Genomic DNA, 14,440 nt, shown 5'->3' with positions numbered 1-14,440 from the left:
TTTTTTTTTTTTTCTGTCAAGCTAATCCCAGCTGTGTGGTAACCATGTCTAAAGCCGCGGTCACACTGCACTTTTCGCTCCATTGACTTCCATTCATACGCATGCGAATGCGTCAGACCGGAAATGCAAGCCCATGTGAAAAGTTTTCGCATTTCGCTGCGTTCCAAAGTTCAAACTTGGTGAACTCTGGCCTGCGAATTCACATCACGTGACACCATGTGAAAAACGGCAGATCGATATGTCACAGCATGACCTCGTGTCTGAATTAAAAGAACATAAATTTAAAACTGCAGCACTGCAGGAAAGTGGAGTAGATTTTTACATTTTAGATGTATTATCATTTGTTACGTGTTGAATTTAAGTTTTTAAAAAGACGCTGCACAGCGTGACGTCATATAACGACCGTTGCAGCATGCGAAACAAGTCTAGTGTGACCGCGGCTTAACACTCTTTTCTCAGATAATTTTTTATTGAATGGTTCACTTGAAATTTGAAGTGTCTGTGTGTGCAGCAATATGCTTTTTTTTTTTTTTTTTTTCATGAAACAGCCATTATCCTGAAATAGAACAGAGAAAGATTCTCTCCAAACTGGGTTACATCTGTCCGTTTGAATGGACTAATTCTTGGTCATGTTTACGCACACATCTAGAAACCTGAGGCAGAGTTCTGCTTTCTGGAGCATAGTGTTTACCATAATTGGTTTGCTTGAATTTTAGAGAATTAATTTTTAAAGCCTCTTTTGATGGTGCAGAGGGAAGGGTAAAACCAATTAGATTCCATGGATGAGGTTAAACGTATCCTCATTCCATGTGTTCATTCCACTCATGGATTTAAGAATTATGATTTCGTGCTCCAAGAAGCCTAGATTTTTAGGTGCCAAAAAGTGTTTGCACTTATTCTGTATAATGTAGCTCGTTGGCTGGAGTCCAGTTTAAAAATATTGTAGTTGTGAATGTTATTTACAGATACTTAAAGAATAATGTTGAAATTACTTATTTATTCACACAGCGATTACAGGCTGCAGTAGAAAAACGGAATGAGATCATATCACAGCTTAGTGAGAACCTGCAGGTGGCGCTGCAGAGCAGAGACCAGGTACAGCTGGAGGCACAGCAGCTCACTGGTCAGATTCAGTCACTACAACAGCAACTACAGCAGGTAAAGTTCATACATTTATTAAAAAAAAAGAAAAGTCCATCTGTTTCTCAATCTTGCCTCAAGTCCTCAGCACTGATTCATTCAAACAGACCCTATTTAATTTTAATGGAGTGCTTTATAACTTAAAGCGATTGTCAGATTTGTGATCTTAAGAATGAATAATGTTTAGGTTGTAAAGAATAAAATGGAAAAATGCTGGTCTCTGTTAGACATGAAAAATTATGACTATTGTTGACTTCTGCTAACAATATCCTTGATCCTCTGAATATGGAGAGTCCAAAATGACTTGGCCTCCCTAATGGCCAAATGAACAAAACCTGTTAGTTCTTAGTCCCCATTGTGCAACAAATTGGTTATTTTTGTTCTTGTTGTTCATAATAGAACACAACAGTAGGAGTCTAAATGAATGAAATGTAAAACTACTTGCAGGCTAAGGAATATCTACGTAGCAAAAGTCAAGGGTGTGTGGATCTGACCCAGGCTGTTCAAAATCAGCTGCATGTACAATTGGAGGAGTCGCAACAGGTTAGGACACGTGTCTTTTTAATAGTCAAGCTTGTCATTGAAGCAAAATATGCACTTTTGTTTTATCAACATGTATGTGTTACATTTGTTTTATAGATGACTAAGGAGCAACAGTGCCTTTTGGCCCAAAAAGAAACTGAGATAACAGACCTGCAACAGAAATTGTGTGTCATGGAAAAATCCCTCTCTCAGCTTCAACATGCCTTTACCCAGAGAAGTGGTGATCAAAAAGATCTAAGACTTGACCAACATGGTAGTTTAGATTTATCCACTGTCAGCCCTCTGTTCCCAGACAACAGTCCTGACTCAGACTCTGAAGCTTTAATGCAAAGCCTTAGAGCTGAGCTAGAGGAAGAGCGTAAGAACAGCCAGCGAGCTCAAGAACAAGTAGAAGCATTTCAGAAGAGGGTACAGAGTCTGGAGAGTGAGAAGACCCTGATGGAAGCTCATCTGGCTGCAGTTAATGAAACACAAGCCCAGGAAGCCCAGAAATATAAAGCAGAGAAAGATAAACTGAACCAAGAAATGGCTAGATTAGATAACCTTGTGAAGGAGCTTCAAAATCGTCTTCATGAAGAGGAGGAGACGGGACGCCATATGCGTTCCAAATATGAAGCCGATATTTCCAATTATGATCTCAGGCTTCAGACTCTGGAGGAGGAAAGGGAATTGAATGTAGCCCAGCTAACTGAAGCTCATGAGGCTGCTCTTAGTCGCCTGCAGAAGGAGCACTCTGATGAGATCCATCGCATCCAGGAGCTTCTGAACCAGGCCCAAAGTCAGCATACCGATTCTCATTATAATGTTTCCAAAAACTTTGGTGCAGACGTACCCTGGAAAAAAGTCTCCAAAGAGCTTTACAATGAGGAGACAGCCACTGAGAGTGCAGGCAGAGATGACTATAGTTTTGACGTCCCTGCAGGGGGTTTCCAGGATGATCTGATGGAACGTTACTTGGCCTCTGAAGGGCCTCAAGAAAGCTCATTGATTGAAGGGAGTATGGAGGAATGTAGCCTGATGGAAAGCTCTGAGACGTCCAGGTTTGAGCTAGACAGTGAGGTTATATTTCACACTTCAGATGTTCCTAACAATGTCACATCTGATGGTGATAAGTCAGAGCCAAGACTGTCTGTAGTTCATAGCATTGAAGTGCCCCAACCTGATGAAATGTCCTTCACTAATGCCCAGTGGCAAAACTCAACCTCAGTTGTTGAAGAGCTGAATGATAGCGCAGGCACTGTGGACTTGGCAAAAGAGCTTCTAATCCAGCAGTGCCGAGACCTGTCAGAGCAGTTAGAAGAGCGGGAACGACAGCTCGAGGTTCTTCAAGAGGAGGTTCAGCACTCTGCTGAGGAGGTTGAGGAGGCACGGGAGCGTTGGAGCAAAGCTTCAGAGGAGCTTGAAGAAGCTAAGTGGGAGCTGGAGATGGAACGTGAGAAAAGAATTCAGTATGAGGAAGTTATCAGCCAGAAAATGCATGAAGAAGACAACCTCAAGAACATACTGAGTCACCTCCAGATCCAGAAACGGCTGCAGCTTCAGGACAATGAAAGGTTAATGCCTGACAACACTGACTCCAATAAGACCTCAATCTTTTTATCTATAGAGGAGTTGTTAAAGGAACTAAAGGAGGAAAATGCCCAATTGGTGCTACAGCTCAAATGTCAGGAGCAGCTAGTGAAGGATGTCCATGAGCAGAAACCAGCATTGGACTCTATAAATAGTGAGCTTTCCTCTTTGCAAGCTCAGAGAGATGAATTTCTACTTCAGCTGGAGCAACAAAGGGGAAAAAACCAAGCTACTTCAGTGCTGCTTGGTCAAAGGACCTTGCAGGTGGACCAAGCCAATAGAGAGCTTCAGCAGCTTAAAGCTGAAGTGGAAGAGAAGGTTGGAAGGTTGCAGAACTTGGAGAAAGAGAAGACAGACCTTGAATCTAAGCTAATGTGCCTTAAAGAGAACCTCAACAACATGGAAGAGGAGAAAGCTACCCTTGAAAGACGTCTCCAAGCTTTGGAGGACCAAGCAAAGAGCATGGAGGTGGTTCTAGAATCAGAACTGAAGAACTTTGAGGTTTGAATCTTAATTGCTCTTTTGAAATGTAGTTTATATTTAATGTATAAACCACAATATGTGCTGCTGGTTCAAGTATAGTAACAAGAACGAACAAATGCATACATTTGCGTGCCCTGTTTGTGGAAAACCTGGAAACTTGTAATGTTTTATGTATTTGACACATAATTATGGTCCTCAAAATAACACTCACTTTTCTATCTAGCACCAACTTGAATCAAAGGATGCAGAGCTCAAGGAAGTTAAGGAAGTCAAAGAGAAGGCAGAAGAGGAATACATGGAAAAGGAGAGTGCCTTAATGAAAGAGCTCATCACAGTCAAACAGGATCTGGAAGAAAGACAGAAGCAACATGAGGAGGAGAAGAGAATTCTGGAAAAGAAACACCAGAAAGAGGTGAGAACCATTTAATGAAAGTGACTGGGAAGAATGTCCATTTAAAAGAAAAACAAGTGAAAAAGACAAGTTGAGTAAACTAAATAAATACAAATAAACTAAGTATCTCATGTTTCCTACCTCCAGGCTAAATACTTGAATGTACGTTTTGAGCGGGAACATTCTGAACAGTCTACTCATCTGGAAGATGAGCAGAAGAGACAGATCAGCTTGATTAAACAGGTTAACCCATTTAACTTTATTTACCATAGCAATGTATATTCCACATTTTTATATGAATCATATGGCTGTCTTAAGTTGTATACACTGGTCTTTGTCAACTCTGCTGTCTTAGGTCTATGAACGAGAGCATGAGAGGGAGCTGACGCAGCTGGCAGCCCAACATAGTGAGGAAATCTGCATACTTAAAGATGAACTCTCCAGGGAGCTACAAGACGGCCTGGAGGCTGCACACCAGGCTGAGCTGCTCCAAACACAAGTACTTGTTGGATCTCAGGATTTTCATTTGAGTCCTGGGGTATGTTTTGGAATGTAATGGTGACAAGCTGCTCAATACATATAGCGTTCAAAAGTAAGATTTTGAAAGGAAGAAATTAGTACTTTTATTCAGCAAGGATGCATTAACTTGATCGAAAGTGAAAGGAAAGAAATGTATAATGTTTCAAAAGATTTCCATTTCAAATATATCCCATTCTTTTGAACTTTCTATTCACTAAAAGTCCTGATTTTTTTTTTTATCAAGGATCATGTGACACTGAAGACTGGACTAATGGCTGCTGAAAATTCAGCTCTGCCAAGCATTTTAAAATATATTAATTTGGAAAACTGATATCTTATTGTGTTGTGACAGTGTTTCACAATTTTACAGTTTTTATTGTATTTTTGATCAAATAAATGCAGCCTTGGTGACTTTCAAAAACATTTTTTTTAAATCTTACCGACCCCAAACTTTTGAACGGTATTTTTAATGGTCTAAGAAATGGAATGCAGTATTGCAGTGGTATCTGAACTATTTACATAAAGTATTCACACTTTCTGCTACTTAAAATTATAGTATTAGATCAATTTTAATTTAATTAAAAAAACCATAACTGCATGTGTTTCCAATTGATATGCAACCCCTGCCAATTAATGGTATTACCCGCCATGTAAACCTCACGAAAATGTAAATGCCTTTTTCTTGGCCAGTTGCTTACATCTCTACAGCAGCATGAGCACAGGATCTCAGTAGCTGGCTATGACCTCTGTTTCTGACAAGTATGTGTACTGCATTCCTAATAGCAGTACAGCAATATGCCATTCTAAACGTACCCATATTTTAACTGCTTTCCTTCTGTTAACCTCTAACCACAATTCCACTTGGTCATGTTGGTTGGTTTTACTCTTTATAATCAGAGCCAGCACAACCTGGAGCTGGAAGCCTTGCGTCTGAGCTTGACCAACTTGCACACTGCTCAGCTGGAGCTTTCTCAAACCAACATGCAGAAAGATAAGGAAGTGGCCCTCAGTGAGCTGCAGACCATGTTACGAGAGAAATGGGCACAGGAAAGCGCCATGCTGCAGACGCGCCAACAGTTTGAGCTGGAGAGAATCCGGGGGCAGAGCCAAGAGCAGGAACAAAGAAACCAGCGACTGCACCAACAAGAGATTGGTGAGGGTTTGGCCTGTAGTTTAAATGTTATTCTTTGCATTGTCACAGTACTAAAATAATATTACAGTGAGATGTGTGCTTGCTTGAAAAGTATATGTGTGTATTTTTTTGATTGGTATGTTCTTTCACTATAGATAATCTGAACTGGGAATGGGAGAAGAGAGTTTTGGAAGAGAAGAGCTTAGTGGAACAGTTGCAGGCCCGTAAACTAGAGGTAAACGAGAACTTTTTTTCCTTTTTTCTTCAGTAGACAAACATCTTGACCCACTGAAATATTGGTGTTTGCCTGGGATTAGCAGGGATGTGATTCTTCTGGATTAATCTGGAATTCTGTTTTTTTTTTCTTTTTTTTTCGGGGTTACAGCATGATGATTGAAATAGTGCAAATGGCCTTAAGCAATGAACTAGATAAACTTCAAAAAGATTGTTTTCTAAAGCATCATGGACGGAATGGTCCTGAAAGCGCTGATCGAGCTCGCGGTGCCATCTGCAGGACAGTTAAAAGGGTTCAAATGGTTTAAAGCACCAAATGCGGGTAGAATCGGCGCTGAAAGGTGTTACTCGCCCGGAAATTTTTATGAATGGTGGTGAGAATTTGAGATTGCTAAGTACAGTCATAAAATTTGCAACAGTTGTGATGTAATTACATAAATATAGGCTATAGTCTGACGCGGTACATGTCTGCTGTAGCAGTACTGTGTTTTCAGTGTCGATTCACTGTAAATGCTTTTAATTTGCATTTGGGAATGCAACATTCATCATTAAAATCGTTTATAAATCTGTTCTTGTTTACAAACAGAAGCTTCAGTGTCACATGATCCTTCAGAAATCATTTTAATATGCCGATTTGCTACTCGAGAGACATTTACTATTTATTATCAGTATTAAAAACCTGCTTTTTTTGCTGCTTAAAATTTTTGTAGAAACAATGAGACCACTCAAAGAGAGAGAGAGCGAAATTAGTAATTTTATTCATCATACATTAAAGTGGTAAAGTGAGTGAAGACATTTAAAATGTTTCAAAAGATTTCTGATTAATAAATGCTTTAACAAATGTAATAAATATATTTGATAAATGCTGTTCATTGAACTTTCTATTTATCAAAGAATCCTGAAAAATGTATCACCATTTCCACAAAATATGAAGCGGCACAACTGTTTTCAACATTGATAATAATCAGAAATGTTTCTTGAGCATCAAATCAAATTGTAATGATTTCTGAAAGCTCATGTGACGCTGAAAACTGGAGTAATGATGCAGAAAATTCTGCTTTCCATCACAGGAATAAATTAAATTTTATAATAAATTAAAATAGAAACCTTTTTTTTTTATTTGTAATAATATTTCACAATATTGCTGTTTTTACTTTATTTTGATCAAATAAATGCAGCCTTGATGAGCAGAAAAGTTTTATTTCAAAATCATTAATTGTAATGTTTCCAAACATTTGGCAGGTACTTAAAATAAAAACAATTTTATTAATACTTTTATTATATTATATTATATTATATTATAATGATTATTAAATGCTGCTCTTTATTTTTACATTTTGCATATTTTTTTAATGTGATAAAATATATATTTTTAAATAAGTGTCGGATTTTCCAACTTTTTTGTCTCTAGCTGATCACATGCCTGGATTAGGTGTGAAACGGGCTTGTGCAGTTTGTTTTCTTTTCTCTGTAGGATCTAAAGGCTGAGTTGCTCTTGGAGGCTGAGAAGGTCAAGACAGAACTCCAGAGTCAATTAAATGATGCGCATCATAAACTGAGTGAGACCCAGGCAGCTTTCACTGAGGCTGAAGTAGCTCTGTCTGAGACGCAGGGTAGGCTAGAAGAACTGCAGAGTTCCAGAGATCAAGATGTCAAGAATCTGGAGAAAGAGCTCAAGCAGGCCTTGACTGACAGAGATGCTGCTGCACGTGAGTGTCATTTAAACAACTGTGTGAGCTAAGCCATATTGACAGTGATATGGTTTACTGGCCCAGTTTATGGGTGTTTTCACACCTGGATTGTTTGGAGTGTTTGTTTTAGAACCTGGTGCATTTTCTCCCTTAGTTCGGTTTAAGCATATATGAATACACCACCATAACAATTGGCTCAAGTTCGCCCGAACGATGTCGTCTTGGCTCAGTTGAAAACTCTGTAGTGGTTCAGTTGTGGTGAAAGCATTACAACCCAACGGACCAACAAACCAGTCAGCATCATATTCCATAATGGAAAATGCAAATGAACCAAACCAAGAAGAAAATGCAACGTTGTAAATATTGAAGTCTGCAAACGATAAGCAGGTCTGAATTTGCCCTGAATTCCCCTCCTTTCCCATTCAGGTGCAGTTGAGGAGTTGGTTGCATGTCACAAGGCAGCACTGCAGGAGAAACAGGAACATTCCCGAGCCCTGGAGCAGAGAGGAAAAGAGCTGAAACAAGAGGTACCATGCACATCTCATATTTGTTGCAACAATATTGCAGTGCAGCTGTTTTATTTCTGTTTGTACTGAGACAACATCTTTGTGAAAGGTTGACCGTCTACAGTCAGAAAAGGAGGAACTGAAGACCAATTCAGAACAGGAGATCTCAAACCTCTGGTCCCAGCTGGAGAGCATGAGAACCAACAGACAAGATCTCGGAGGCATTTCCCTTTAAAATTTTCTGCTTTTGAATATCATCTCTGTGGGCTTGGACTGCTGTATTGTTTTACTCATTTATTATTTATAATAAAACCAGTTTTATTTCTTCTGAATTGATTATTTATTTTTCTTTCAGTAAAGTTCCTATTGTTTAGTGTTGATGTGAATTACAAAGACCTGTAATTCTTTCTATGGATGTCTTTAATTTCTTCATTCAAATGTTAAACCATCAAGATTTTATTTTGGCAGAAAACCTCAGGGAGCCCTAAAAGTTTCTCTTTTGTTGAAAACAGCCAGTGTATAAGCACTTCTCATAACATCACATTTGGGACACAATATGCACCAAATATCTTCCCAAACTTGTAATAAGAGACCTAAACTCGGCACATGAAGAGATGAAGTTTGTGTGGAGCATCATTTGCTGTTAACCCAGCTGCTTGGAATCACTGAAAACACTTGATCATGTGCTGCTTGCATGTAAAAGAACACAGTGCTGTGCTTCACTCTTTAAAAAAACGCAGTGCATATATGTTTAATTCATTTGCAGCTTTTGCTATTTGATAATTATGCAATTTCTTTTTTTTTCGTAATCATTAATCCTACAGCACTAGAACAACCCTCTAAATCTTATATTTAGGTAGCATGGTTGTGCCAATTTTTCCTTGTGCACTAAAAATATTTATTTTTTTATTATTTTGTCAGAACAATGTACAACAAAATGGAGAATTGGAGTAAATGTGTTTATTATCATCTGTGTGTCATACATGTAGGCACCAAGAAGAGCAGAAACAACTGGAAGAGAAGTTGACCCTTCAGAGAGATGCTGCCCTGGATCAACAGAGAGAACGGCATGCTGTGGAGCTGCAGGCCCAGAAAACGCTCCTGGATGAGAGAGCTGCACAATTAGAGCGTCTTGAAAAGGACTGTCAGGAACTCAAAATACACCACTGGGAGGAACTGGAATCACTGAGGACCAATCACAAAATGGCCTTGGAGACCTTGGAGATGGAGCTTACAAATAAACACAAGGTAGAGCTCGACAGATTGGAGGCGGTCCTTCAGGAGACCAACCTGGCACAGCTTGAAGCTCAAGAGGCGGAGCTTCAGGCACGACACAAACGGGAGAGGGAGGAGCTTGAGGAGAGGCTGTTGGCGAACATGGACACACTGGAGAGCACGTTCTTGAAAGAAATTCAGGCAGTACGGGACGAGAAGGAAAGAGAACTGCGTGACCTTGTAGAACACTATATTGGAGAGATTGAAAGGGTGAGAAAGGTGGAGCAAACCATCAGAGAGGACCTCAGAAGTGAGCTTGCTAAGGTCCATATGGATAAATTCAGCGCCATGGCAGCAGAATTGAATCAAGCCCATCAGGTAAGCACAGTAATGGAGGGATTTATTTATTTATTTATTTAGTGCAGGTTTAGTTCATTGGCCATGGAAAGTTTATTGCACGAGCAACATCTAGTGTGTTACCTTGCTCATGCAGGCGGAGATCTCTGAAGCGGTCTCCTCTCAAAGGGCTGCTCTGGAGGATGAGCATAGATCTACTCTGGAAGCTCTTCAGCAACAAGTAGTTGCTTTAGAGGAGCAGCATAGCGCCGCCCTTCTGGAGATCACTGATCTTGCCGCTGCAAAGGAAAAGCAACATGAGCAACAACTGGATGTGCTGGCTACTCAATATCAGCAACAGCTACAGGTATGTGTTCAGGAGGACAAGAACAATAAGAGCCTGAGTGTGTCATTTTCATTTAGATGTGTTCAGCCTTTAGCATGGATTTAGCATAGAAAAGTCTTGTTTAAACTGTAAGAAGATAAGAGCTTCTTACATTAACTCTCCTCTCTACCTCAGGAGTTAAGAGGAGTGTCTGCCAGGGAGCTGGAGGCTCTCCGTAGGGAATTAGAGGAAGACGCGTCAAGGCAACGCCTCCACTTCCTGGAAGAGGCAGAGCTTCTCAAGTGCAAGTCTGAGGAGCTGTTGCAGCACAAAATTGCTCAGTTAAAGGTGAGAGAAGGAGGTATTAGTTTAAAAGTAGCCATATTCTATCAGTGTTTCTTGCAGTTGGCAGTTTTGGGGAAAATTACTTTTAAAAGTGCATTACAATATTTAGTTACTCCCTAAAAAAGTAATCTGATTATGTAACTTGCGTTTCTTGTAATGCGTTACCCCTCAACACTGGCAGTTGGTGGTGTTTTTGTTTGTTTGTTTGTTTGTTTGTTTGTTTTTCCTCTCCCTTATTCTAAAAAAACTCTCAAAATCTCACAAATCTCTGTGACCATTTTAAGCAGGCTGGCAGGGACCCTGTTGGTCTTTAAAAACCCTGGGCTAGGCCAAGCTGAATATTGAATAGATATTAATATGAAAACAAGTCCAGAATCAACGCTGATTGTACATTGATTAGCTGAAAGCATGTCATAAGAAACACTGGCACTCACCATTTTTAAAAAGCTGTGCAAACACACAGTTTACAAATACTTGCTCCACAAACATGGGAAACTGCTAGGTGGACCGATGCAGAAGTCCAGTCACTCCATCCTCCAGTTGATGACATGCTTAAATGTAACTGTCGGCTAGCTTACATCACTTCAGAGTTCTGAATCCTGCTGTGAATGCAACCAGGAAAATGGCCCTTGGTGTAAATTAATTTCTTGGGGGACCAACCTAGTGGAGGAGAGTTTCTGTAACTTTTAATAGACAATCAAATTGTAAACACTGGCACCAAATTAGACTTAAGAGTTTAGCTGCTTTTATAGACCATTGCGTATAGCCTGCTTCTCTCGCCATCTCATCGAATAAGTATTCATTCATCATGTTTAATTTGACTGGTAAAACTTGCTTTTTATCTTTTTCTTTCAACTTGTCTATGTTGTTGTTATTGCTGTGTTCAGTATATGAACATTTGTGCATATGCTACTCTCGTAGACATGGTTATGCACAATAGCTAAGCTTATTGGGGGAGGGAGTTAACATCTGGAGCAGGGGGACGGTCCACTCTAAACTCAAATTAACACTAATCCCCACCCTGTGCTGTACAATATACAGTAGCTTCCGTCATTCATAGTAAACCTTTTCTTTAGATTGGATGCTATCAGATGTTTGCGTTTGAACTTGTAGAGCAGTCCTCTAGCTGAAATCTGTCAGCGAAGGGGCTTTCTGAGATTTTACCCTGGTTGGTTTGTCAGTTGGCCACTTTCCCATTGGAGCATTAGAGAGGTCCTCTCTCAGTATTAATCCTACAGATGGGAGGAAGTGTAGGGACACGTGAGTGATGACTGACTGATTGAGGATTTGAGGTTTGTGAGGGTTTTTTTTTTTTTGTAAATTTTTTTTTTCTGTGATTTGTCAATGATCTTTTAATTCTTTATAGAGATCACTATGTAAATTCTGATTTAAGTTAGATTCTAACCATTTGGCTTATGTCTGTTTTGGAGGTGAGAATGTAAAGCTGAGGAGTGATACAGGAGTTATCGCTTCTCTGTGTTTCTTCAGTGTTGCCCGTGACGTGCATGTGTGTCTTTCAGGAGGAGAGTGACCAGGACAAGGCTGCTGCTCTTGAAGAGCTGGAAAGGACTTTAAGACAGAAACACGAGCAAACTGAACTCGCCTACAGTGACAAGATGAGCCAACTCAATGTGCAGTTACAGCAGCTGGACACTGTAGTGTCACAGGTACAGCACACAATCAGTCATCTCGTCACACAGGCCATGTTTGCAGCTGGTATTAAAGGGTTAGTTCACCCAAAAATGAAAATTAGCCTTACGTTTTGAATATGGTTATTTTTCTTACAAAAACGCATCGATTCGCTACAGGAGGCCTTTGTTCACCCCCCAGAGCCGTGTGAGACACAAAAAAAACTTTTTTTATATAGATGGGCGCTTTTTATTTCACATATTTTGGACTGAAGCAATGCAACACCTGCTGACTGGCATTAAACCGCTTGAAAGATCAAAGACAATTTTTGATATAACTCCGACTGGATTTGTTTGAAAGAAGAAAGTCATATACACCTAGGATGCATTGAGGGTGAGTAATTTATGGGCTAATTTTCATTTTTGGGTGAACTAACCCTTTAAGATGCATTTGTGTCGATCCAAACACAAGTCAGTGTTTCCCACAGACTTACACTCTATTTGTGGCAGCACTTCCCCAAGGGAAATATAGGCTATAAAGCAGCAGATGGGTTGATTGATTGAAAATGCAAATTAATTCTCTGCCAGCAGGAGGCGCTTTAAGAATGGCTGTTTCCCCCGGTCACGGCTGCTCCACTCATAAAGGCTGCTTTATCAGGCATTATAGGAAAAATTAAATTAAATGGAAAAGATATTATCTGTAATAAATAAATAATAAAATATAAAAAATTACACTTATAATCATTTTTCATTTTATTTGGTATTAGCATTGGTTGGGACTGCAGCATTGGGTCTTGATTACATGACCTTCAAACAAAAAGAGGTTTTCAGCAATCCTAAATTTATTGTTTTCATCTGTCTTTTCAGACATTTGAGTTGCTTTTTTAAGGAGGTGTTTAGGATGCTGGTACATAAGAAGTGGTGGGTGGGAATGGTAACAAAGGGCCTAGTTAAGCTTTGGTAGAGCTGGTTGTTATGGTTACATTTTTGCATGCCTTTTGGCTGGTGAAATGCACCATGCATTCTTACAGGAGCCTTATTTAAATGCATGCTACATTCTCATCTGCTTTTGCAGCCTTTTTCCCACCTCTTTTTGGCTTTGAATCCTTCAGGCTCAAAACAAGCCATAGAACTGTTGGACCATCCACAGACAGACAAGTTTTCTGTTTACTTTGGCAGCAGTGTTATTTTATGAGGCTTCTAGAAGTTAACCTCTTCTCTATTTGTTAGTTGCATTGACACCTCTTGAGCAAATGCTTACGTCTTTATTGCCTGTGTGATGACTGGTTTCCTGTCTGTGGCATCTCTTTTTGCCTCTTCCTCAGCTACGAGCAGAGGTGAGCGGGCTGCAGGTTGAGCTAGAGGGCAAGCGGGCAGAGATGGACACGCTGGAGACGCTCCTGCAACGCAGAGACCGGGAGAACCAGGAGGGAGACAATCTACTGGCCATGCTCAGAGCTGACCTCAACACGGCCTCACAGCAAAGGTCAGCTGACCTACAGAAAGAGCGATTTCAGGGAACTGACAGTCTGCATACTGTTTTAGAGAACAACCTTATTTTCATACTTTGAGTTGATCATTAAAACTTTTATTTTGTCCCTGTCAGACAAGACCTGCAAACAGCACGTGACAAACTACAGCGGATGCTCATAGAGATGCTTCGAATCACTATGGCAACGGAAGAGCACATCAACCACAAGTTAGGGGCTTGTGTGTCAGGTGGTCAGGCTGGAGACAAAACACCCAACTCTATGACAGCCAGCAGTAGCCGTGATTCACGTGAAACAGGTATGTTTCTGTTAGTCTGCGAAATTATATCTATATTGATCAACCACTATTAAAAACAGTGTCCACTGTCCAATCATTTGATATATATAGAATGCATCTAAATATTTAAAGGGATAGTTCACCCAAAAATGAAAGTTGTCGTCATTTACTCACCCTCCACTTGTTCCAAACCTGTATGAGTTTCTTTCTTCTGTTGAACGCAAAAGAAGATATTTTGAAGAATGTTGGTTAGCAAACAGTTGCTGGTAGCCATTGATTTCTAGAGTATTTTTTTTCCTCCATACTATAGAAGTCAGTGACTAAAGAAACTCCTATTGATTTGGAACAACTTGAAAGTGAATAAATGATGACAGAATTTTATTTTTTTGGGTGGACTATCCCTTTAATGATTGCAAATGTGACAGTTGCTAAATCCTTTATTTTGCCCTATTTTTTGTTTCTTAATATTTTAGAACTAATATAAAAAAATCTTTGGCCGATTATCTCAAAGTTCCCGACTGTTGGTTAATATATTTGGTTGACTTTCAAATGGATTTTCATAATTAATTTATCGTTCCTTTTTTTTTTGTTTTTTTTTTTCCTTCCTTTTCAGGAG

The 14,440-nt window shown here is 39.7% G+C and overlaps 1 protein-coding gene across 1 annotated transcript in view; it reads left to right on the top strand.

Moving 5' to 3' along the window:
* LOC107705497 (A-kinase anchor protein 9-like) overlaps window positions 1-14,440 on the top strand; it is a 55,571-nt gene that overhangs the window by 12,936 nt on the left and 28,195 nt on the right. Inside the window, exons 4-20 of the mRNA XM_016508805.1 lie at window positions 1,009-1,158; window positions 1,588-1,683; window positions 1,780-3,753; window positions 3,959-4,147; window positions 4,274-4,369; window positions 4,482-4,625; window positions 5,543-5,798; window positions 5,933-6,012; window positions 7,486-7,720; window positions 8,129-8,229; window positions 8,318-8,436; window positions 9,198-9,801; window positions 9,917-10,126; window positions 10,280-10,432; window positions 11,950-12,096; window positions 13,383-13,543; window positions 13,664-13,845. Coding sequence (XP_016364291.1) covers window positions 1,009-1,158; window positions 1,588-1,683; window positions 1,780-3,753; window positions 3,959-4,147; window positions 4,274-4,369; window positions 4,482-4,625; window positions 5,543-5,798; window positions 5,933-6,012; window positions 7,486-7,720; window positions 8,129-8,229; window positions 8,318-8,436; window positions 9,198-9,801; window positions 9,917-10,126; window positions 10,280-10,432; window positions 11,950-12,096; window positions 13,383-13,543; window positions 13,664-13,845 — 4,897 coding nt within the window. The remainder of the gene's footprint in view (window positions 1-1,008; window positions 1,159-1,587; window positions 1,684-1,779; window positions 3,754-3,958; window positions 4,148-4,273; window positions 4,370-4,481; window positions 4,626-5,542; window positions 5,799-5,932; window positions 6,013-7,485; window positions 7,721-8,128; window positions 8,230-8,317; window positions 8,437-9,197; window positions 9,802-9,916; window positions 10,127-10,279; window positions 10,433-11,949; window positions 12,097-13,382; window positions 13,544-13,663; window positions 13,846-14,440) is intronic.

Source organism: Sinocyclocheilus rhinocerous, unplaced genomic scaffold (genome assembly GCF_001515625.1).
Source record: "Sinocyclocheilus rhinocerous isolate Xijiao unplaced genomic scaffold, SAMN03320098_v1.1 scaffold504, whole genome shotgun sequence".
NCBI classification, from domain to species: domain Eukaryota; kingdom Metazoa; phylum Chordata; class Actinopteri; order Cypriniformes; family Cyprinidae; genus Sinocyclocheilus; species Sinocyclocheilus rhinocerous.
The sequence above is the reverse complement of the archived record's forward strand: the minus strand, read 5'-3'. Positions and strand labels throughout refer to the sequence as shown.